Here is a 25,005-nt window from a genome sequence, read left to right as displayed (position 1 = left end):
TTTTCACATATAGAAGACTTTATTCGCTTTAAAATAATGAAAAGAAGTTAAAAAAATAATATAAATTAAAATAAATAAATAACTAAAATTTATCCGAAATTTATCCGTTTATTAGCTATTATTCGCTATTTCCCAAAGAAAAAATAGTTATATTTAAATACAGAACTTTTTATCCACGTTAAAATATCGAAAAATACATAAAAAAAAATAATATAAATAAAATAGAAAAAAAATTAAAAATCAACACTCTTAAGGTTTTGAACCCAGGGTCTCCGGGACAACAAATCTAATTTCCCCAAAGCGCTACCAACTTCGCAACGCTTCACACGCCATCCTCACGAATATTTAGCTTAAAACACCTCCTCCCGATTAGTCAACAAAATATCTTTTGGGTCATTGTGGGCCCACTAATAGGTCTATAAAAAAATTTCTTTGATACAATTGTTTGTTAAATTAAATTCTAAGTTCGTGCCCAGTTAGACGTTTATAGGTTAATAATACAGAGAGTTACGGGGTGTGATGTGTGCGTGCCTCCTGATACAATTTTTGTCCCTTTTTCAGCCATTATTTGCTCTTTAGCAAGGAACAATAATTCTTTTCATATATAGAACACTTTATTCATTATAAAATATTGAAAAAGAAGTTAAAAAAATAATAAAGAATAGAATAAATAAATAAAGAATAGAATAAATAAATAAATAAAAATTATCCGAAATTTATCCGTTTATTAGCTATTATTCGCTATCTCCCAAAGAAAAAATAGTTATTTTTATATACAGAACTTTATATCCACGCTAAAATATCGAAAAATATATAAAAAAAATGATATGAAATAAATAAAAAAAAAATTGTAAGTCGACCCTCGCAGGGTATCGAACCCAGCGTCTCCAGGACAACAAATCTAACTTCCCCTGCAAAGCGCTACCAACTTCGCCACGCTTCAACTGCCAGACTCACGAATATTTAGCTTAAAACACCTCCTCCCGGTTAGTCAACAAAATATATTTTGGGTCATTGTGGGCCCACTAATAGGTCCATAAAAACATTTCTTTGTTACAATTATTTGTTAAATTAAACTCTAAGTTCGTGCCCTGTTTGAAGTTTATAGGTTAATAATACAGAGAGTTACGGGGTGAGATGTGTGCGTGCCTCCTGATACAATTTGTGTCCTTTTTTCAGATATTATTTGCTCTTTAGCAAAGAAAAATAATTCTTTTTATATATATAACACTTTATTCATTTTAAAATATTTAAAAAGGAGTTAAAAAAATTATACAGAATAGAATAAGTAAATAAATAAAAATTATCCGAAATTTATCCGTTTATTAGCTATTATTCGCTATCTCCCAAAGAAAAATTAGTTATTTTTATATACAGAACTTTTTATTCGCGTTAAAATAGCGAAATATACATAAAACAAATAATATAAAATAAATTTAAAATCAACACTCGCAAGGTTTCGAACCCAGGGTCTCCGGGACAACAAATCTAATTTCCCCAAAGCGCTTCCAGCTTTGCCCCGCTTCTCACGCCAGCCTCACGAATATTTAGCTTAAAACACCTTCTCCCAGTTAGTCAACAAAATATATTTTGGGTCATTGTGGGCCCACTAATAGGTCTAAAAAAATTTCTTTGATACAATTGTTTGTTAAATTAAACACTAAGTTCGTGCCCAGTTTGAAGTTTATAGGTTAATAATACAGAGAGTTACGGGGTGAGATGTGCGCGTGCCTCCTGATACAATTTTTGTCCCTTTTTCAGATATTATTTGCTCTTTAGCAAAGAAAAATAATTCTTTTTATATATAGAACACTTTATTCATTTTAAAATATTGAAAAAGGAGTTAAAAAAATAATACAGAATAGAATAAGTAAATAAATAAAAATTATCCGAAATTTATCCGTTTATTAGCTATTATTCGCTATCTCCCAAAGAAAAATTAGTTATTTTTATATACAGAACTTTTTATTCACGTTAAAATAGCGAAAAATACATAAAACAATTAATATAAAATAAATTGAAAATCAACACTCGCAAGGTTTCGAACCCAGGGTCTCCGGGACAACAAATCTAATTTCCCCAAAGCGCTTCCAACTTTACCACGCTTCACATGCCAGCCTCACGAATATTTAGCTTAAAACACCTCTTCCCAGTTAGTCAACAAAATATATTTTGGGTCATTGTGGGCCCACTAATAGGTCTATAAAAAAAATTCTTTGATACAATTGCTTGTTAAATTAAACTCTAAGTTCGTGCCCAGTTTGAAGTTTATAACTAAGAATTTGAGGAGTGCATAAACACTATTTGAGCAAAGGGACACGTTTTAGTGATGAACGTGAGACTGTTTTATGCTTTTTATGACTAAGAAAAATTGTGCTGTGGTTCTTAAGATGTACTAAATTTATGCCATATTGTAGTATGCCTTTTATATTTATTTAAATATTAATTTAAAATAAATGTTGATAAGTAATAAAGTAAATGACGTCTAAGATCTCCTGTCTTTATTTACGGATCGCACAACACAACACTCACCTCCTGGATCTACTGCTGTTTGTGAACAATTGTAATTTGCAATGTCTGTTAAAGTTTTTCCATTCAAAATCGGGAGGGTCAGATAGTAAGTGAGGAAGTCAGCATTCAAGCTCCCCAATTCCTTCATCAAGTATTTGACTGTTGCTTTCAGCTTCCAGTCTTTAGTGTGTTCCTGGCCACTCGCTAAAAGACTCTAAAAATATAAACATTCATAACAAGATATTACAAGATGTAACAGACAAAAAGGTTTAACTTTGTATTCTCACTTTGAGGAATACTCCTCTTTATAGAAGCGAAACTATCGCATAATATCAATTTTTGTGAATTATTCATGCTGTTTTGCTTAACTTATAAGTAGCACAATGTATACCCATCCGCATTGTTAGAAAATACAGTGTATTCCGTGAAATGTATACTATCAGAATGCATGTAAAAACGAAGATAAAAACAAGCATTTTTCAATAAGAGATACAAATTAAATAAAACGGGTTTATGCAAAACTTCGCAAGTAGTGAATTGCTGGTTTTCCTGACTGAATAAAACCTTTTTATTAAAAGTTACCTTACATTTATACTAAAAACAGTTTTTCTAATTTCTGTTAAGTTCAATTTGTCTTTTAACCTTTTAGATACGATGCTAAACATGAGACTATGTGCTGTAATATCCAACAGCAACTAATTTTTAAAACAGATCAACATTAGTTTGAAAAACACCTACATTATCACTGTTTCATCAAGCAAGCATAGTAAAACAAATATCTCTCTCTCCTTGCATATATATATATATATACACTGCTGGACATTATATATATATATAGTCTTGTAAAAAATAACGGTATAGAAAAATTTTTTGTGTGCATAAAGTAGAAAAATAGAGTGTCACAAATTTTCTTATTTTCAAACTTTGCAGTATTCAAATTTTGAGTTTGACGTCAAAGACGACGCTTTAGCGGCAGCGAATTTGAACTGGCTATCAATTTAATGTAAGACAAAGCTGAAAAGAATGATCGACATTCAGTAAGCGCATTGTTTCGATGAGTGCAATGTCTCAACAAAGTAATTTAATCAAGTCAGAAGATTGGAGCGTTGTTGATAGGTTAAAGAGGGGCCAAACACAAGCTGAAGTAGCAGAAGCCATTGGAGTTTCAAAAAGTGCGATTTCCAGGATATGGAACCCTTTTTGGAGACTGGAAATACCTGTCGACGATCAGAGCAAGGGCATAGATGTGCAGCAACGCCCAATGAAAATCGTTATTTAACGCTAACGGCTAGAAGACATCGAAATATGAATGTCACTCTTCTTCAACAACACCGTCACTCGGCTACTCTCACCACAGTTTCGACACAAGCTGTCCGATTCCATCTTCACGCTATAGGTTTGTATGACCGCCGTCTAATGGTGTGTGTCACGTTAACAGCAAGACACCGTCAACCCCGTAGGGAGTGAGCATTAGAGAATGCGAACTGGAGGTGAAATGAATGACGCAATATTCTTTTCTCTAACGAGTCCCGTTTCTGTTCATTCTGATAATAGGCGTATTTTCATTAGGAGGGAACGTGGCGCTAGACTCAATCTTCGTTTGAATACGAAAGTGAAGGATTTGGTTTTGGGGGGTGATGGTCTACGCTGGCATCTCCATTGATAGGTGCAATCATTTCGTTCGAAATGAAGCTCTGATCGGTCACCGATATGGGGATGAGATCTGAGACCTATTGTAGTCCCTTACGCTTCAGCAATTGGAAATGATTTCATGTTTTTTGCCATTTATTTTCCAAAAAATGTTTTCTTTTTGCGTAACAAGTTTTGTTGTTACGCAAAAAGAAAAATCTTGCAATGTTAAATCTTGCAATTTAATGATGTTAAGCAAACGAAACTGAATTATTTACTCTCTTGCTTAGTAAAAATTTATTACATAACATAAACTTTTTTTTAATGAAAATAAATTTATTGTATCTATGAAAATGTTAATAAGTAATGAATGAAGGATTATAAATATACAGAAATGTATATTACTTGAGTAATGAGGCTTGTTGCGTGAACGTTACCGAAACTTCCATCTGGAAGTTGATGTTCTTTGAAATCTTTGATGGTCTTTTGATACACAGACAACAAATCAGCACTTTCAGTTCTATTTAAAAATTTTGTTTCATTATAACATGCAACAGCCATCACAGCAAATGCTTGGAAATCTGAAAAATTAAGTAAATTAGCTTTTTTAGTCTATTTTATTCCACCAATTATATTATTTACTAGTTAATAAACTGTCTTGAAATTAATTATTATTATTAAATGAATTGATTTTTTTCAAATCATGAAACAGTATGCATTTGTAGGGTTGTACAAATATTACGAGAAACTTAATTATGCCCTTTTTATTACATTATGTTTCAAATTCAATATCAGCTATTTCAACCATTACAATGGTTTAAAAATGGATGTTGCAACCAAAAGTTTAAGAGGCAGAACTCGATGCTTACCCATATAATACCTGGAGGCCACTAAATAATTTGACTCGATATATACTGATACTTCACATCTGAGACATACCTTTAGACAACTTAGACAAATTTCATGTAAAACTATTGTAAAGTAATTGTAGCAATTGTAAACTGGCAATGGCTCTGGGGGTAGAACGTTCGCCTTCCCTTGAGGTGAACCGTGTTCGAATCCCTACGATTGCTGGTCGATACGAATTCCGCATCCGGCTCTCACCGACTACAAGGTAGACGTGAAGCATCCTCAGTATTAGACGGATCATTGGTTAGAGTCCCCTAAACGTTAGGCTAACCATGACTGGTTCTCGTGATTTTCCTCTCCATGTAAGGCAAATGCGGGTTAGTTCCATCAAAAAGTCATCCACCGAAGGCAAATTTTTCCAAATACATGATGTAGGAGTTCCCTTGTCTATTGGATTGAGTTCAAAATTATAGTGTTACGGAGTTGAACATTAGTAGTCGTGAAAAATGCTGCTTCTGATGAAATTTTTTTATTAGCTTAATTACTTGTCAAGAAACATGATTTGTGCAGTTTTTCAAATAATCTACTTGATCTCAAAATTATGATTTGTAATTGATTATTTTAACAAAAAATAGTCATTTTTACCTCCAATAAAGCTGTATTCAGAATCACTGCTCAATACGGAAACAATATCTGATGTCCACCTGTGTGGCCATTCTTCCTTTGCATTGCAGAGAGCCAAGTAAGCAGACGGGTGAGTGAAGTTCCCGGATTCTTCTACCTGGTCCTTGAGGAGTTTGACCAAATCTTTTCCATAAAAATGTCGAGGATCTTGACAAGTCAACAGAAGAGCGTTAATGTACATACTCAACAACTGGTTAGAAACTGTACCTCTGGATTAAAATTTAATACAACATATTATGTAATGGCAAATTTAAATGCTAACACTCAAAAAATTTTAACCAGCATGGTTAAGAACTTAAAATACTCGCTTCTGTAGCAAGCGTGTTAGAGTCTAATGTCAACAATGCACTATCAAAAAACCGGTTTAACTTTGAAGGATAGTATTGGTATTGCGAACCATTTTACGGTGCAAATTTGTCACAAACTTATTTAACCATGTTTCTGTTCATACGATCTTAAAAAATTTGTGGTGCAACGCGTTCCAAAATTTTATGGCCTGAATGATAGTCTCGAGCATTAGATCCGACTTACTCAGATCCCGGTACTGATGACAGAAAGCACCCCTAGTAGCTTACGAGTCATTGGTTACAATCTAGTTACCCACTGTCATACAAATCATGAAAGATTTTAATTTATTTCTTCTACTGGTAGCGTGAGTGCTGTGCAGTACCGTTCAAAAAAATCTTCACTATAGTGGTCTTTTCTCGGTTATTAACTCAACAGTTCTTATCCATTAAGAGCAGAGTACTCTATTTCCTTCTATGGGCTTTTAGAAGCATTCTCAGAGACATTAAACAGAAAGGCCTCTAACATAAATGAATTTTTAAAGTGAACAGAATTTTTAAAGTATTCGATATTGTTAAGAGTATTAAATTTAAGGAAAAATGGATTTGGCTATTCATTTTGCTAGAATAAATTAAAATATCCTGCAAAAAGATTTTAATTTCAAAGTGCCCCACTAGTTGAATCATAGGCCGAATTCATAACCTCAATTCTACTAAACCAGATGTCTGAGTGATAGGGGTGAGGAATTAGCAAAGCAGATAAAGAGATAGGTTGTCCTGGAGGAACATTTGACTGCATGCATTAGGTTACGCTGGGCTTATGATGATGGCTTGATACCTGGAGATTCCTAAATTGCTAAGCAAAACTTAATATTTAAATAAATATATTTTTAGTGGCTTATGCTTACTTTGCTGTGAAAAACGATATAAAATAAAATGTGCTTTTTAAGGGTATTAACGAAAAAGATTTTCTAAAGGATTTTATAATAACAATAATAATAAAAATGAAATAATACTTCAACAATGCCACGGCAGTTTCAAGTTCTATTTGCTTTGCCATTAATTCTTCTTCTAGATTCCCACCGTTGAAGGTAGACTTTTCCGACAGATGTAAGGCTGTTATAGCTATCACTGTGTTATCTCGCCAACCCTTCAAGGGAGATTTCTTATTTCTCAGCCAAGCGATGGATTTGTTACGAACTTCTGCTATACCCTCAACACTATTGATTCCAGTCGCTAAAAAATGACATGAAAATTTATTAGAACAAACAGAAACAGTGTGCTCTGAAATCATCAGCCTTATACTATAATCAGCAATGACCGCTTTCATTATATACATCAAAGTACCGTTTATATGTTTTTTATTCATATGTCTTTTTCATTTATGCGTCATTTCCTTGCAGTTCCAGTCCATCCTTTGCAAGATTCCAATCTGTGCAAGAATTAAAAAAAGACACGTTTCTGCGGAGAGAAAGGCATCAATTATAGGTTATACGTCTAAATTATTTTCGAATTCAATAATGTTAAGTGTCAAATTAAAAATGCTATTACGTTATCATATGTATTGTTTTTAGATAAAATTTCAATAAATATGTTTCATAAACATATGACTTTTCATTTATACGACGATTTACATCGGCTCCTTGAAACGGATATAAACGGTGCTACATTGCATTTTTAGAATTTTTGTACGCTTATAAAAGTAGTCGCAACATAAGAGTAGGCACTAAAGGTTGCATATTAATGTTTGAAGCGTTTATATTAATATTGAGATGCTAATTAATTTAAAAATGTGTTTAAACAATGACGTTTAATTAAAATTTTTGCCTCGAAGTAAGAAACAGCTGTTCGGAGAAACTTCGTCAGAAGTGTATAGTGTTAATAATATGTCTCACAGATGGAGCTTTGCGCAGTACTGCCTTAATTAGTTCATATTCGATTCAGCCATCATTACGTTAACATCATATTTTATTCTTGTAAAATATTTTCTCTTATAAAAGCCTTATTTTAATAATTTGACTCATTTAACTCCGAATGAAGATTAATTCATCTACGTAGCATGGTAGTAGTAGTAGTTTATTTACGTCGCACTAGAACTGCACAATGGGCTGTTGGCGACGGTCTGGGAAACATCCCTGAGGATGATCCGAAGACATGCCATCACAATTTTGATCCTCTGCAGAGGGGATGACACCCCCGCTTCGGTAGCTCAACGACCTGCACGCGAAGTCGAGCACTTTACGGTATAACAGCCTAACGAGGACCAATACTGCACGCCCTCGGTCCCTACGCAGACTGATCCAAGTGGTCATCCACCCACACACTGACAGCAGCCAGTGATGCTTGACTTCGGTGATCTGCTGGGAACCGTATCTTAACGATTGTCCACTGCGGGACCTACGTAGCATGGATTAAGGAAATACGAATTCACGAACGAAATTAGACCCTGGAATTATCATACTCACAATTAGTTCCAAATTCTTCTTTTTCTTCAGGGTAACTTTGAAATTACTTGCTGCCACTTTTGAAATTACACAAGTTTCAGAAACACTACAGTTTCTAACAGTTCTAGTTTAATTTTAATAGAAAAATGTAATAAAAAACATAATATTTATGGAATCCTTGACAAAGGCATCGAAAGTTTGTTTACGGTTTTATTGTGAATAAATCTCTCATTAATGTTTCGAATACATTAAATACATCACCGAAAATTTTAATAATTGTAAGTAATTGGTTATACGACGAAAGAAACACTACGTCCACTTGGAAATTTTTATTGGGAATAACATTTACTGCCTAATATACTGCTGGACAATTGCCAAAGACGAATGTTAACAGCAACGATGACAACCTCAGAATTGAAAGTAGGAAAATGTAGAAAATAGCACCTAGTGCGCGTTACAGTAAGATGTGTTTTGCGTATGCAAATTTTGGGCTGTCCAATTGGTTTGACACATAAACGCTGATAACTGGATATGATTGGAGAACGCTGATAAGAGATATAAAGGATTTTACGCGTGTTGAGAGTTGTTCAAAATTAAGATTTGAAGGAAAGCAATAAAGTGATGAACTTGCAATTTTTTATATGTTTTCCCACGTAATTTAAATGCTTTTACACGTGGTCGTATTATCGGTAAGATTGAAGAAGGCCGAAATATAATAGACTTTGCCAAAGGCTTTGGAAATCATTTCAAACAACTGAAAAACAACTTTCAAACAACAAACGTCTAGAGCTGGGGTGTCAAACTCGCGGGCCGCATGCTGCCCGAGATGAACATTTTTGCGGCCCAGTCAATATATCGGACGCAAAGTAAAAATAAAATAAAAATGTGAATTAGAAAGGAAACTAGCATATAAAATTATAACATACTTTATTTATAAACTATTCAGATAATTTTAAATTGCACACGCGAAAATGTAACATTCTAATTGGCTTGCGGCACCTGCCCTTCCAGGGATACTGCATCGTATCAAAAATACGCAGAAAAAATTTTAAATCTTAGAACAGAATTTGAAACAAGGTTTAAAGATTTTAATTCTTCGGAAGTCAAATTTTGTTTGTTTTCTTCGATTTTCTCAATAAATATAGACTCAGTACCCAGTTATATGCAAATGGAAGTGATTGAGATTCAGTGCGACTCAAATTTGAAGGCAAAAATTCATTGAAGTGGATGTGCCTAAATTTTACAAATATTTACAGGCAAGGTTTGAAAATACTCGAAAATTCGCATATGAAATTATTTCCATGTTTGGAAGTACTAAACAGTGTGAGCAATTATTTTCCGTTATGAATGGAAGTAAATCTCCTGTCCGAAACCGTATTAGTAACGCTCACGTTGGGTCGATTTTGAAAGTAGTCTCGGCCAATAAAATTTCTCCCGACATAGGAGAGATAGTAGCAGAGAAGAGATGTCAAGTATCAAACAATAATTTAACTTTATATATGTTTATTACAATGTATGATTAAAAATAAAAATATTTGTTTCTATGAACATTGATTATTTTTTTTTGCGGCTCACCTAAAGTTAAGCTCTGTTTACTTGGCACAAGTTAGTTTTTGAGTTTGACACCCCTGGTCTAGAGGGAGGTTGTGTTCCATGTACGACGCCAGACAAGAACTTAATATTATCGACAAAGAGAAACGGTGTAGTACAGTCAGACAAACAGCAAATCAGTTTCAGGCTGCTACTGGGAAGCGAATCTTGCAAAAAAACTGTCAGACGCTTGCAAGCAGGAGAATTATATTGAATGCATACCTTTGTCCAGACGTCACCGTCTTGCTCCCGTTTGAAATGATGTATTTAGCATTAATTGGAGCGAAGAGGATGTGGGCTTATGCACTATTCTCAGATGAGAGTAGATTCAGTTACTCGTCTGATTGTCAACTCCAAGCGATCAGTCGCAAAAATTTCACTGCGCATAGTCAAATAAATATACAGGAAAGGGACATAAATGTTGGGACAAGGTATGTACTGATATTACGATTAACGATCGTATGTCAGTCTGAGGGCTTGATTGGCCAACGCTACAATAATGATATTCTGCTGCCTTGTGTTCACTTGTTCTGTGCTGCTATCCGTATAAGCTTGTTTTTATGAACAACATGTCATTGAACAGCTGCTGTCGAGGAGTATGTTCAGATCAAGGATATTCAACGCATCTTATGGTCAGCATATCTTTAGTGTGGGTTGATTTGGGGAGGAGTGTTGCTGGACGAGAATGCCCTGAAATAAGCAAGGACACCCTTTCAGTTGTTCAGTTGAAACCAACAGAGGAGTGGAACAAATCACCCCAAATAGCTGCCAAATACTATTGTACTAAGAATGCCACGACATGAAATTGCTCTTCATGGTGGTCATACCCTCTATTGATATCTTATTCCAGAATATCTACAAATGGTATTTGCAATTTTTTGATTTTTACATTTTTTGCACAAAATGATTATTTTGTTCTTTGAACACGTTTCAAACCATCTGGGTTTCAGAGAACAATAAATTATCTCTTTTAAATGTCCTAACATTCAGGAATTCTTTTATTTCACTCGGAATTTAACCATATTTAATTGTTTCTGAGCAATGCAGCCATTTGTAGTCAGTTCCTAGCGATCGTCTAGCAGTGTAAAATACTGTATTCAATGTTAATTTGTTGTTACAGCAACGTGTCAAACTCACAAATATTTCCGTTTCCTGGGACAATTTAGTGGGAATAAAAAAGTCTGGGACGTAGATTATCGTATATCCAATTTCAAATAACGTATACAAAATTAAATATGTAATTCCGATTACCGCAGCCAGCTTCATCTGCGCCATTCAAACAATCCAGTACTTCATCACAAACACGTGACTTCGGAATGCAGGAATAAGATGTGCAGTGGAAACTGTCTGAACGAGAACATTCAACGTGTTCTGTAACAAAATTATAGACAGTCACGGCATGCAAATTTGAATAACAAACAACAGCTATTTAGACAGAAGCTATTTAGACATCACGACATCAGCAATTTAAACAATAATATACTTGCCTATCAGTGCTTCCATTATACCAAGAAAAAAACTGTGTTGATCTAAAATTACTTTATATGGATTATTGAATCAATGTCGCAGTGAAGGGATTTTTTTCAATAAACATTTCCTGATGAATTGCTATACTGAGTGTCCGAAAAGTATAGAAACAGTTGAATACCTAAATACGCTTTAGACCAAAAGTCTAACACGCGTGCAATACTTCCACACGTGTTAGACTTTTCATAAACTCAATTCCACATCCTTCCCTGTTGTTTGAAATACTAGCAAGTATTTTGAAATTCTCAATCCGATGCGTATTCCATGATATATTTTCTCATTTCCACACTTTCCGAATGAGGGCAACAGCAAAGAATTCAAGAAACTATTCGGGCCACCGAAAATTTGTTGTATATCATACTGTATTTTGGTGTTCCATATTTTCCCACCGCTGCACTAAGGAATATGCATAGGGGGGAAAGGCTAACTTCCCTAGACATAATGTAAACCGATTTCCCAAGAGTTAGTACGGGATCTGTAAATAAAAGAGAAAGCAAAATTTAAGGGATCTTGAAACGCATTAGCACCCACCTCTCCCCTTATCCATTTAAAGAATGTTTTCTCTGTTTATTTATGATTAGTCTGTTGCAGCATTTTGCACTTTTATCAACATTACTGTATCTATTGAAATATTTCTAATTCATTTATATTATCCATGTTAATTATATATGCCAGCACGTTTTGAGAATAGCAAAACGAAACCAAAGCATTAAATGACATAGTAGGCTTGCCAACTACTACGCTTTTCTGCAAAATATTTTTTAAAAAATGGTGAACATATAATTACCAAATCTTTCAGAATTTTTGATAATTTTGCCAACACTTTTAAAACTCAGCACGAAAGAGTTGGATTTATTGGAATTACATACATTTGCAGGCATGTGTGCTCAATTTAGGCTTGTAATCCTTTGTCGAATAGAAGGACAGATAGCACAATACAGTTGTTGTTGTTAATTTACGTCGCACTAGAGCTGCACAATGGGCTATTGGCGACGGTCTGGGAAACATCCCGGAGGATGATCCGAAGACATGCCATCACAATTTTGATCCTCTGCGGAGGGGATGGCACCCCCGCTTCGGTAGCCCGACGACCTGCGCGCGAAGTCGAGCACTTTACGGTAGCACAGTTTAACGAGGACCAATACTGCACACCCTTGGTCCCTACGCACACCCTTGGTCCCAAGTGGTCACCCACCCGCACACTGACCGTAACCAGTGATGCTTTACTTCGGTGATCTGCTGGGAACCGTGTCTTAACGATCAGTCCACTGCGGGACAGCACAATACAGAGAAGGATAGCTCGAATATGCATCTAAGGTAGCAACGGGATTCGAACCCGCTATCCCCACGTTTACGAAAGAGTTGGAACAAAATGGCGTTGCATATTTTAAATAATTTATTTGTAGTAGTGGTGTGGAGAATATGTTTAAACGAATAAAAAAATAATACATTGAAACATAAACTTAACTACCATTTGGTTTGTTGTAGTTGTTGTCTTTCATTTACGTCGCAGCCAGTGATGCTTGACTTCGGTAATCTGTTAGAAACCGTGTCTTAACGATCAGTCTACTGCGGGACAACTACCATTAGAAGAAATTTTTACAAAAAGGGTAAAAAGCTGGCAACCCTGTAATAAAATAATGCTTTCTGTCACTCGTGTTGCTTTAAATCTATTGCAGTCGTTGTAGTTGTAGTTCATTCACGTCGCACTAGAGCTGCACAATGGGCCATTGGCAACAGTCTGGGGAACATCCCCGAGAATGATCCGAAGACATGCCATCACAATTTCGATCCTCTGCAGAGCGGATGGCACCCCCGCTTCGGTAGCCCGACAACTTGAACGTGAAGTCGAGCACTTTACGGTAGAACAGCTTAACGAGGTCCAATACCGCACACCCTCGATCCCTACGCAGACTAATCCAAGCGGTCACCCAAGTGAAATAATTTAAATGACAAAGGTCAAGTTATCTGAAGTGTCAGTTTATCCGAGGGTACTGCGTTTTTTAAATGAATCAAATATGACCAGTTCCATAATCAAGCCAATGATTCACAGAGGTTTCTGCACAGAAATCTAAAAGGGGTTTTCCATTTAGGTAGATGTTCATAATTGCGTTTAACGCTCCTTGTTTAAGACCAGTACGTAATGTGTTTTTTTGAAAGTTCATTTCAACCTCTGCAGTACTCCCAGGCAGAGAAAACATCAATTCCACCATGTGCAGTATGTTACTGTATTTCTAGATTAAAGGGTCATTTTAGAAGTGAGGCGGTAGACTCTTGTAAGATAACAAAACTTGAAAATGTATCATGAACATTAACAGGAAAATGGCCGTCCGCGCGGACGTCGGATTCCAGAAATTTGTTATCTGCGGGGAATTTTTGACCGCCGAGGACGTGCGGTTTTTCGAGCCCTGCTTTCAAGTATCGATTGAAAAATTTTGTTTCCCACTCTATTTATTTTAGTATTTTATGTATTACTAGGAGGCTTCGCCCCCTGCTCGCTAGCGCTCGCCAACCCCCGGAACTGTCTTCGCAGTTCATTTCGGATTGCTTCACAATCCGATACTCGCTTTGCTCGCTCATTGGATACGTTCTTAACGTCTAGCTTTTGTATACTTTCTTGAACACTGAAGTTCCGAAAACTTTTCACTGTAGAAAATTCTAAACCTGTGCATTTCAATATTAATTTGAAACTGCAAACAGTTCACATATTTTTCTTAATCACACTATTCTAAATTTCAGTTGTTGAGAAAAGTAACTGTTGTAAGTTTTGTTTTAAAGTCTTTCCCACCAGAGGGCTAAAGCCACGTGTTGGAAAACAATATGAAATAGTACTGAACGCCGGATGTAAAGCATCGGATTCGATGAGGATAATTTTGTGAGAATTTTTTTGATAATTCGGTGAGAATTCACCCGTTTAGACATATATGATGCTCACAACGTGCTCTTGCGCGCCGAAGCCTATCAATTAAAACGCATTAGCGTTTTATATAATATAGATTAGCCATATGGTGCTCACTATGTGCTCTTGCGCGCCGAATCCAATCAATTAAAAATGAAAACTGTTGCCAGCGCGAGAAAAGAAATATTATCGGTTTTATTGATACATACGTACGTATTAGCGTTTTATATAATATAGATTATACTGAATTAGATAAAACGGCGGGCAACTAAAATATAGGATTGATCACGCCTTACTTTAAAGACTATCTTAATATATCGTGAAATATAAATTAATAACAAAAGATTGCAACCTACTAATTTCATAGTCTAGCTCAAAATTTGCTGTATAATAAGCAGTAAATCTTATGTGTACATCTGAAAGAGCAGTTATAGGTGTAAATGCATACAGAACAGTTGTACGTGTAAATACTTCATACATTCTGCAAAAATAATATCCTTCATCTGTGTTTTTCATGGTAATTTCTAAATATGTATTGTCGCAATCCTGTAAAGTTTTAAAATATCAGTTTATATCAACATATCAGTATCAGTAATGCATATTATGTTCAGTATCGCCATATTTTGAAACTAAAATAAAATATTTAGTTTTTTAAAGCTATTCACTAGTTTTTTTCATGAAATGCACTATCGATAACCATATTTGTTTTTACATGTTGAAATTTATTCGACATTTTTAAACTTGAATTTACTTTTCTTAGCTAGATTTGCTTCTCGGGAGCATTCTCAACAAGTCTTTATGTGTAAAAATTATTTAACTAACTAAAGGTATTGTTGACTGTTTTTCAAAGCATTCACTGACACTTTTATAAAACATTTAAATAGTTATTTTAAAGCCCGAATTATTTCTTAAATAATTGTTATAGGATTATGTAAGATTTCGTCAAAGTGTTAGAAGATAAGGGTAGAAATTAAAACAAGTTATTGAAAAAGGAGAAGATGGACCAGAAAAATTATCGGACGGAATTAATAGACGGACTACAGTTAGAAAAAAAAATACATGTTCCCGTATAAGGAAAAATTATGAGGGAAAAGAAATTGACGCTATAATCAACAAAAAAGTCCTTTAGAAGAATATGGATTACTTAAAGTTGAGTATGATTATTTATTATCTATAAAACCAACAACAATGGAATTTACTCGCCAATAAAATTCTATCCAGAATAGGAGTCGGCTCGTGGGATTCGTTATGTATTTTGGATTCTTTTTTTTTAACACTAAAAAGGTAAGATCATGATTTTCATAATTCTCTCGACATTTTCTTTACAAAAGTTTAAATGCCACGTTATTTAGGAGTTTTTTGTTCTCTTATATACAGGGTAAGCCAGTCAAACCTGCATTCTTGAAATGACTGTGAAAAATAAACGGATGTATATTTCAAAATTTTATTGTTACTATCTTAATCTGCATTAAAAAGCATTTAAGAAACAACATTCACTGTTTAAAAATAACGCCAGTAAGATGGTGTCCTTCCCGATCGAGACATTCTTGTAGGCGATTTCTGAAACTGCCCTTCCCTTCACGGAGCATACGCTGAGGAATTCTCTCGATCACCAATTGCTTCAAAGTTTTTCACCCACAATTTGATTGAATTAACAGACGGCACTGGCCTATTTCGACTAATTTGAAAATTCGTCCGGAAACGACGCTGAGCGGCTGCACAACTACCACTTTGGTAAAACGCTTTCACAGCGAACGAACGTTTTTGTTTAGACCACTGCTCCATGGCGAATGAAATGCTTAGTTGTGGGGGACGCAATGGTAACCTGCGTAACTCGCTCTGGCCCACTTTCACTGCTCTCCCGCCCTTTTCAAAAATGCAGGTTTGACTGGCTCACCCTGTACTTACTTCCCTCTATTGTCAGTTGTAACTTTTTAAACTAATTGGAAGTTTAAATGGAATGCTATCATTAAACTTGTCAATCCTCTGGATTAGCAGATCTCAATCCCAATATCCCACAGAACCAAAAACAGTACGGGATTGTATTCGCTGATTTCAACTCTTAATAAGTAGTTGTAGTCACGAATAGTTTACTTTTTTTTAAAAAAAAAACGAAGGTAGTAGGGAGATGTTTTTAATACTAATATTTTATATTTCCCGCCAATTTTGAAGACTATTTGTATAACGGAAAGGGGCCATGTTAGAGAAGTCATAAAGGCCTCTGCACCCTATTACTCATCTAAGGGTATGGGGACCAACATTTTAAGAGGATGATGCTGTGACTTAGGATATCAGATATAGGTTGAGTCAATCAAAGTAAAAAAATTAAATTTTAGCGAGGAAAAAACATTCTTAAAAAATAACGTAGGTATATTTCTGATTGATATTCTTTTCTTCTCTATTTTTTTTTTTTAATCTTAGCACATGAAATGGTCTTTTATTCTCGTTCATAAACAATTTTTGTTCTTTTATATGATCCTCCATTTGAATATTTCGAAAGCTTTTTGTTGTTTTTAACCTGTTCCTCACGACTGGTGCTACTTGTGGACCAGCCGTGACGGTAGAATACGGTGCACAGTATGCAAAGGGTTATTAAATAAAGTATTCATACGAATCGTAAAGCATTGCCTAAAAATATGGAAACTTATTGTTAAATATGGGCACTAAAACTTCTCTAGTTATTTTCCAATTGCTGAAATATATGATGAAAAACCAGATGAAATACTGGAAAAAAATCCAAAATGTGTTAAAAGAAAATCTTTTCCCCTGTACGATGCATCAATTTGAGTTCAACAGTGAGTAAAAAATAAATAGATACATTTAATTAAAATATGTAAGAATAATAAATAATATGATTTGTCATACAAAATACATACAGGGTGTCTCAGTTAAGCGTTTCAGAATTTCTAAGAGGGGTAGGGGGCATCCTGACGACTCGAAATCATATAGCAACGCAAGGTCGGAAATGCTTTCCTGAAGCGGTGACGTACACATAAACACCATAAAGAAAAGAGGCCGTAAGTGAAAAATCGCTATAATAATACATAGAAAAAATTATATGGCCTCCTCGGTCACCCGACCAATCATGTCTTGATTTCTGGAGTCATATGAAAACACTGGTTTATGACTCCCCTGTTGATAATGCTGGTTGCAAGAATCGCAGTAGCTGCCTTCGAGATATGCCTGGAGTATTGCAGAATGTTCGATTGTCCATGCGCCGGAGATGTGAGGTGTACATTGTAGTCGGTGGCAGAAACTTCGAACACTTACTTTGGCCCATGTGCCTTATGCTTTTTTCAATGTATTATTAAAACGATTTTTCTCTTACGGTCTCTTTTCTTTATGGTGCTTCTGTGTACGTCACCGCTTCAGGAAAGCATTTCCGACCCCACATTGCTATATGATTTCGAGTCGTCAGGATGCCCCCTACCCCTCTTAGAAGTTCTGAAACGCTTAACTGAGACACCCTGTATATAATATAAATACAAACACATAAACAAAGTTAAAAATTTTACCTCATTTTCAAAATTTATAGTCTGAAATTTTATACGAATGAAATGATCATCCGGTACGGAAATCTTCCAACAGCGATAATGTATGCTACTAGAATCTGAATTATATCCTCTTGACGAAACATGTCTATCTTCAATTGTACCATTAAATCTCGATACTTGGTCGCAATAGGCTGCATAACCTGCCATTACATAAAAATTATTATTCAACAAGTGCAAAATTTAAGCTTTAGCATATAATTCGAAAATCTGTATTATATGAAACACTAATGCATATCGCTATCGCAAACACTAATGCATAATTCGGTATCGCAACGAACTGTAGGGGGCGTTGTTGTATGAGACGAATACCTGCCATTTCTGTATGAACAGTCATTCGGTTACTCTGGAAGCGTCTTTAATTCCAGAGTAATGTAGCGTGCAGCATTGTAACGTTCCATCTTTATTGTGGCTTATTAAATTTAAAAAAAGAGAAATGTCGATATTCTCTCTAATGCAAACGAAAACAAAATGGTATCTCTTTTTTTTTAGAGAAGGAACATCCAAAACACATCGGAAAAATATTTGTAAATAAACAGAAAACAATATGTATCTTCTTATAAGAGTTAAAACCTAATGCCTGAGAAATAGTTTTACTAAATTTAATGATATAACAAGAAAGGCCTATTTAAACTTTACATTCTATAGTTTCAAGAATCATATTACTTCAAACATTAAAGTAAGCAAAAAGTATACATAAGCTTCATAATTTTATATAACTTATTTTTGTAAAAAAAGTTTTTTGACAACAATTTTTATCAAAAAATTTAAGCTTCAATAAAAATCATTACTTAGAAACTAAAAACGCAAAATAGAAAATGTTTACGAAAAAAAACAATTCTAAAAATTCCTCACATTAAAATAAGAAACATTCATGTTTTGTTTTTTTTAAAAATTCATAATCGGACTTAGAAAACCATTCTATAGAAAATTATCATCAAATTATCCTGGATTAGATAACATACCACACAGCAAAAATTTTATAATTGTATAATCTCGATCTGAATTTCATTATGTAACTTGAAAACAGAATAGCTGAATTCAAGTTGAAATTATTCTTTCTAAACTAAAAAATACTTGCCAAGAAAACGATACAAATTTATTAATAATCAGCACAAATGATACTATTTCAAGAAATTCGGATGATTCCTTGTTGTTGTTTTCCGAATTATATAGATACAGAAATATGTACTATTCTATAAAGAAGAAGAATATTCTATAACTATTGCAGTTCTGTACGTTCTGAATTCACATTTATTCATTGGAATGAAGAAAGCAATGTTGATTTCACTTTAATTTGTAATGAACTGAAGACAGCAAAAATGTATTTTACCGTAATACACACATCTGTAACAGTATGCGATTCCGAAATCGGAAGTTAACAGTTGCAAGTTTGTTGATAATAGAAGTTAGAAATTACTGAGGAATTTTTCTTCAAAATGCTTGGCATTCTGTTTCTGAAAGATTTACTAATGTTGTGGAGAGTTTTTTCAAGTTCTTCGGCTTTTTCCTTAGGGAAATTTTGCTTCTTATTTGCTGCTTAAATTGGCGTCTGACTCTGCCAATGATTCTGATGGAACTGAGTGAAAACATAATAAATAAATGCCTGATATTTTCAGGCTCCCGCTAGAGGGCGTATTCAAACGTTGCGATTGCGAATTTAAAAGTTCAGGTAACCTAAAGTTTTTTGGAAGACCAAAACTGTGAAATAAAGTTTAGAAAGTATAATAAAAAGTTTTGAGCAATTTCGTAATTTAATGTTATAAAAAATAAAACAATTTTTATACAGCTTTTTATTTAACAAAAAGTATTCCCAATTCAATATTTCATGAGAGAATATTTAATCATAACATATTAACTTAATATAGATCCTGCATGAATGAGGTTTAGGCAGACTTAACAACAATTTTTGACTGAACAATTTTTAAAATATCAAGGCTTTAGTATTGCAATGGAACCGTTTGAAAAGCAATAGTTTTGAATTAAACTTGTAATATTTTTGCACCTGTTTTACGAAATATTTTAAAGTAAAATCCAAAATAAAATAATAATAATAATTTTTCAGGCTTACATAAAGATGCGAGTGTCCTGGTGATTGTAAAATTTAATGTTTTAACTCAAGGGTTTATCAAAATAATTAAAAAAATCTATGAAAGATCATGTTTGAAACTTTTAGTAATTGTGTTTCTTTACCCACGTAAAGTTCAGATTGAGCAAAATGAGGAAGAGGAAGTAAATAACTTCTTTGTGGCTTTACCGGCAATTTCGGAAACAGTTTCATATGGGTTGCAATTTCTATATTAGATCGAGGAAATAAGTTCTTAACTTCATAACTCTCATATTGGTCGAAGCAAAGCTCACATGGGTAAAAAGACACCATTTCTAAAATCCTCAAACTTGATCTTTCAAATAGTGCCAGCAGTTTTTCCAGATGAGAAAACATTTGCTGCTAAAAGAAAAAAATGCTTAACATAGAGTTAGTATAGAAAAGTGTTTCCATTATTTTGATCATCCTCTGTCTGTAATGATTTTGGATGAAGCAGTTTTCAGAAAATGGTGCAGTTGGCCTCCTAGTTTACATATAAAAACAAAATTTTGAGAAAACCTTAGTATATGGTAGAATGTTTAAAAATCATCCAAACGTAATAGAATTAGCTAAGGAAACTCTGCTACTCATAATAAAAACGAAATCAAAGGACTGGTTTGTCGTGGAATGTGAAATAATTAATGAAAGAAAAAATCGAACATACAACAGCTGAAGATACCGAAACATTACACCAGAAATGCAAAGGAAGAATAAAAAGAGAAGACGCGAAAAAAGAATGTTGAAACGAAAGAAAAGAAAGTAACGGGAGGAAATATATAAGGAAATAGAACACCATAAACGGCAAAAGAAAGCAAAAAAGTTTTACAAGGTAGTAAACAAGGCTAAAAAAGAGTTCTCCCCCAGAACTGACACAAGTCGTGATGAAAACGATGAATTTATTAATGATAATACTTAGGAGAACAATTTAAAAGAACTCTTGATAGAAAAGATACTTAGAGGGAAGAGAGGAAGATATAATAAGAACACCCACAAGACGCGGAACTAGGCAACCTTCCTTGGGTGAAGTTTAGAGTGATAAAGAACTTTAACAACAGTTTGAAAGGACCAGATGGCACCAATGCAAAGTTCCTGAACATAAAGGAGCCTAAACTCATCAAAGAAATACACGCTATTATAATCCGTGTACGGACAGTGGAAAAAATGCCCATTAAATGAGAAGATAGTTACATGGATCCAATAAAAAAGGAGGCAGGCTGGACTGTAAGAACTATTACTCTCTTGAACGCATCATACGAGATACAGACAAACAGCCTGGCAGGAAGATTGGGTACCTATACCAGCAGAGTATTTGGCAAATACCAGTGTAGATTTCAAAAAAGCAGATCAACGACAGATCAAATACACAGCTTCAAACAAATACTTGAGAAGAACAGAGAATAAAGCATAGATACCTTACACAATAAATAATACTAATGACATTAAAATTAAAAATTGAATCAACATGGCTTACAGATGTTATCATGGATTGAGAAACCAGCTCTAATCTAAATACTTAAGTTGTGAAACAAAAATATAGTTGTACAAGAAACTAGTGAGACCAATAGTTTTTTATGGCAGTGAATGATGGGCAATTAACAAAGCAGATGAAGTGAAACTGATCACTTTAAATAATAAGAAAATTTTTTTTGGTGCAGTTAGAGAGAATGGAACTTGGAGATTTCAAATATTTTCGTAATAAAATTGCCAGATTACAAAATATGAAAACAGAAGGTAAAAGCATAAATAGCGGGACTTTGTTTTATAGTGCGTTCTTACAGCAGTACTGAATCGCTTTTGATTTGTAAGTTACCAAGGATGGGGCCGAAAAGGGATGTGCGCAAGGTAATAATATACTGGATAATTTAAAGAAGTTGACAATTAATAAGGTTGATATTTAATTATACAATTTTAATGATTTTAGAAAATTAACTTTTGTTTAAGAAAATAAAAAAAGAGAGGAAAGAAACATTAATTGCCTGTTTTGCACTTAAATTTTGGCCACGGATTTGCACATGGTAAAAATTATATAAATTAATAAAGAAGTTTTTTATTAAACTTATTTACAATAACATGCAATTAACTCAATGATTTTACATAGAATTTAATTACGTTAGTTGGGTATCCTTTGTTTTTATTCAAATTTTGAAAGAGTTTGTTGATTTGCTTTTGTAAAAATAAACATTAGTACATATTCTTTTAATTATATTTATTTGATTAAAATGGTATTTAAATCAATGTTCTTAGAAACATTAAAATTCCAAGTAATTAGCTTATTGATATTAAAATTAAAATCATTCCTTTTATCGTATAAATTAACAGAGCAGATATTTTATTCTTTTATGATACCCAAATCCAAAAATGTAAATTATCATCATGGTAATATTATCATCATTAATAATGCAAAGTAATATTTTTATCATGATTACGAAGCAAGATTAACTCCTCGGGGTAAATATTACTTAATAAAATTGTATAATCTTGAAAATTAAAGATAATTAAATCATCAATAAATCTGAAAACAAATTTAATATTAAGAGCATAATTTTTTCATAGTAGTGCAAAAATAAGTTAGCTGAAAAAGATGAAAATTAGGTCATTGTGGTATTTCATCAATTTGAAGAAAAATATCTTTTCCATTGTAAAGATAATTATTAAAAATGCAAAAATTAATCAGAATTTCCCAATAATCAAAATCACAATTAAGGATATGATTAAAATCTTAGTAATAATTCAAAAAGACATGTTTTAGTTTATAAAGGGGAATGCTATTGAAAAGATCCTAGAAATCAAAAATCGCAATAGAATTGTATAGTGCTAATTTTAATTCATAGCCACTTATATGAGGCTAAAATTATTTTAATGACAATATTATTATTTAAATTACTAAACTTAAAATTGTTACTATTTTTTAACTCCGTATTTAAAAGTTCATTTTTTTACAGAAGATTGCATAGTTATTGTTAGCTTTGTCTATGGGGTAATTAAAAAATTTTTTTGTAGTTTCTTAATTTATTGAACAAATTTAGAAAAAATTGTTGAATTGTTACTGTTATTTAAATTTTTCTTATTATTGAAAACAAAGTTTTTAAAGTAGTAATAAAATAAAGTAGTAGTAAATTTCCATTCTGTTAACATACCTAAAGGTAAAAAGAATTTATTTGATATCTTTAAACAAAAACTACTATCTACTACTACTAGTTTTCTATAATATTTAAAGTACCAGCAATAATTTGTTTTTGATGTTTATCAACAAAGTTTATGTTTCTTAAGTGTTTATCACATTATCCACACAAAAAAAAANTCAACAAAAAAAAAAAAAAAAAATTGTGTAGGATACAAGAATTTAAAAATTATAATAAAATCTTTTCAGTAAAATAATTTTGAAAAGATTTATTTTAGTAATTATTACAAACAACTTACCTGAGGCCGAGACTTGAGTGCTAAAAAATCCTGAAAAAGTGATTAAAAATAAAAGTAACATTTTTCAAAAATTTCACTTTTGAAATCACAAATTAAAGTATGCAAACAAAGAAGGATTTTTCGTTCATCTGCTTAAAGACCAAAACGCGTATTTTATGTTTCAGTAATACACTTTAGGTTAAAGATGTGTATCGTAATAGTGTTCGTACTGAAATATGATTCAAGTTCATTAAAAACTATTATAAAGTAACGGTTCCGAAATAACGGATCTCGGGGACTTGTTATCGATTCCCTTGTTACTTTTTAAACAAAGATAAGTGGCATCTTCTATCAATCCAAACATACCGAGTAAGATAGGGAGATTAAAGGGAAAAAAACATGTTTTTCACTGAACTAATGAAAATATAATCAATCAAATAGATTATTTGAAGTTTATAAACAAAGAAAAGGGGACAAATAATGCATCACACAATAGTTTCAATGTTCTCCTCATCAGGAAAATGTTATTTTCAAAAATATATATATATATATATTTGTGTTTTATTAATTTAAAATAAATGAATCTCTATAAATTTAACTAACGAGGAGGGAGAATTTGATCTTTCAAAACAGATAACTCAGAGCTGAAATAAACATAACAATCTGTTTGATAAAAATCCAGTTAGTTTTTTTCCAAGAATTTAATTTTATTACGCTTCCACTTTGAAAAATATTTAATTGGCAAATAGCATTTATCTGATACAGGAAGAACAAGTTCAAGATAAAAACCACTTAAGATAGAAACAATTATCGATAAATAATTAAATTTTTCTTCTCAGACATTTTCGTGTAGCTAATGTGAATATATTAAAAAGCCTTTTAAAGATATTATTAAGAGCCAATCTGATAACGAATTAAGGAAGTTTTAATAGACGTATGTGGTATTTATTTTTAAATTCAGTTTTTAAAGTTTCCAATGTTTAAATGATGAGAAATTAGGAAAATACGACTTAAATATATTTATTTATAAATTTAGAATTTTGTTACAAAATTGTTTTACTTAAACGGAGAGCGTTCATGTTATGTGGTTCGTGTATCTGTCATAGTATTTCAACTTTCACAGTATGCCCATTAACAAAAACATAACTATGTTTTCTAAGCTGGTTAAAAAGTGATATTTTTTACGCTTCAAATGCAGTGCGATTCGAGAATAATTAATGTTTTCCGGTTTTAGAAGTATTTACACAGATTTTATCAAATTCTCATAAATTTCATTTTGCACAATTAAAAGAAAATGATTAAATAGAGCCAGGACACTTTAAATCATTTTTTGAACCAGGGTTCAAAAGAAAATAGCTTATAATATAACCATTTCATATGTACATATTTAAAAAATAGTTTCTTATGTCTGAAAATAACAAATACTAATAAGTTTCGGTTATCACGACTATCTATTCTAAGTTAAAAGAAGCTAGAAATTAGAAATAAGAGGGTTTTATTATCAGATTTTTCTCTTGTTCGGGATGCGAATTGACAAAACATACCGTAGATT

At 33.0% G+C, this 25,005-nt stretch overlaps 1 protein-coding gene across 5 annotated transcripts in view; it reads right to left on the bottom strand.

Annotated features, from left to right (window-relative positions):
- The window catches only part of LOC107445767 (uncharacterized), an 86,624-nt gene extending 62,785 nt beyond the window's left edge, over nt 1–23,839 (bottom strand). The window contains exons 1-8 of one of the 5 annotated variants that reach the window (XM_071186495.1): nt 23,475–23,839; nt 17,933–18,111; nt 14,774–14,963; nt 11,243–11,362; nt 6,974–7,193; nt 5,635–5,882; nt 4,546–4,721; nt 2,533–2,725 (exon numbers count right to left, since the gene is read on the bottom strand). In XM_071186495.1, coding sequence (XP_071042596.1) covers nt 2,533–2,725; nt 4,546–4,721; nt 5,635–5,882; nt 6,974–7,193; nt 11,243–11,362; nt 14,774–14,963; nt 17,933–18,111; nt 23,475–23,535 — 1,387 coding nt within the window. In that variant the 5' untranslated portion in view covers nt 23,536–23,839. The remainder of the gene's footprint in view (nt 1–2,532; nt 2,726–4,545; nt 4,722–5,634; nt 5,883–6,973; nt 7,194–11,242; nt 11,363–14,773; nt 14,964–17,932; nt 18,112–23,474) is intronic. The other 4 variants (XM_071186497.1, XM_071186496.1, XM_071186498.1 and 1 more) reach the window with 4 other exon arrangements.
- Nucleotides 23,840–25,005: the final 1,166 nt, after the last annotated feature.

The sequence above is a fragment of the Parasteatoda tepidariorum genome, chromosome 10 (assembly GCF_043381705.1).
Source record: "Parasteatoda tepidariorum isolate YZ-2023 chromosome 10, CAS_Ptep_4.0, whole genome shotgun sequence".
In the NCBI taxonomy this organism is placed as follows: domain Eukaryota; kingdom Metazoa; phylum Arthropoda; class Arachnida; order Araneae; family Theridiidae; genus Parasteatoda; species Parasteatoda tepidariorum.
This window is presented reverse-complemented; position numbering and strand designations above follow the sequence as displayed.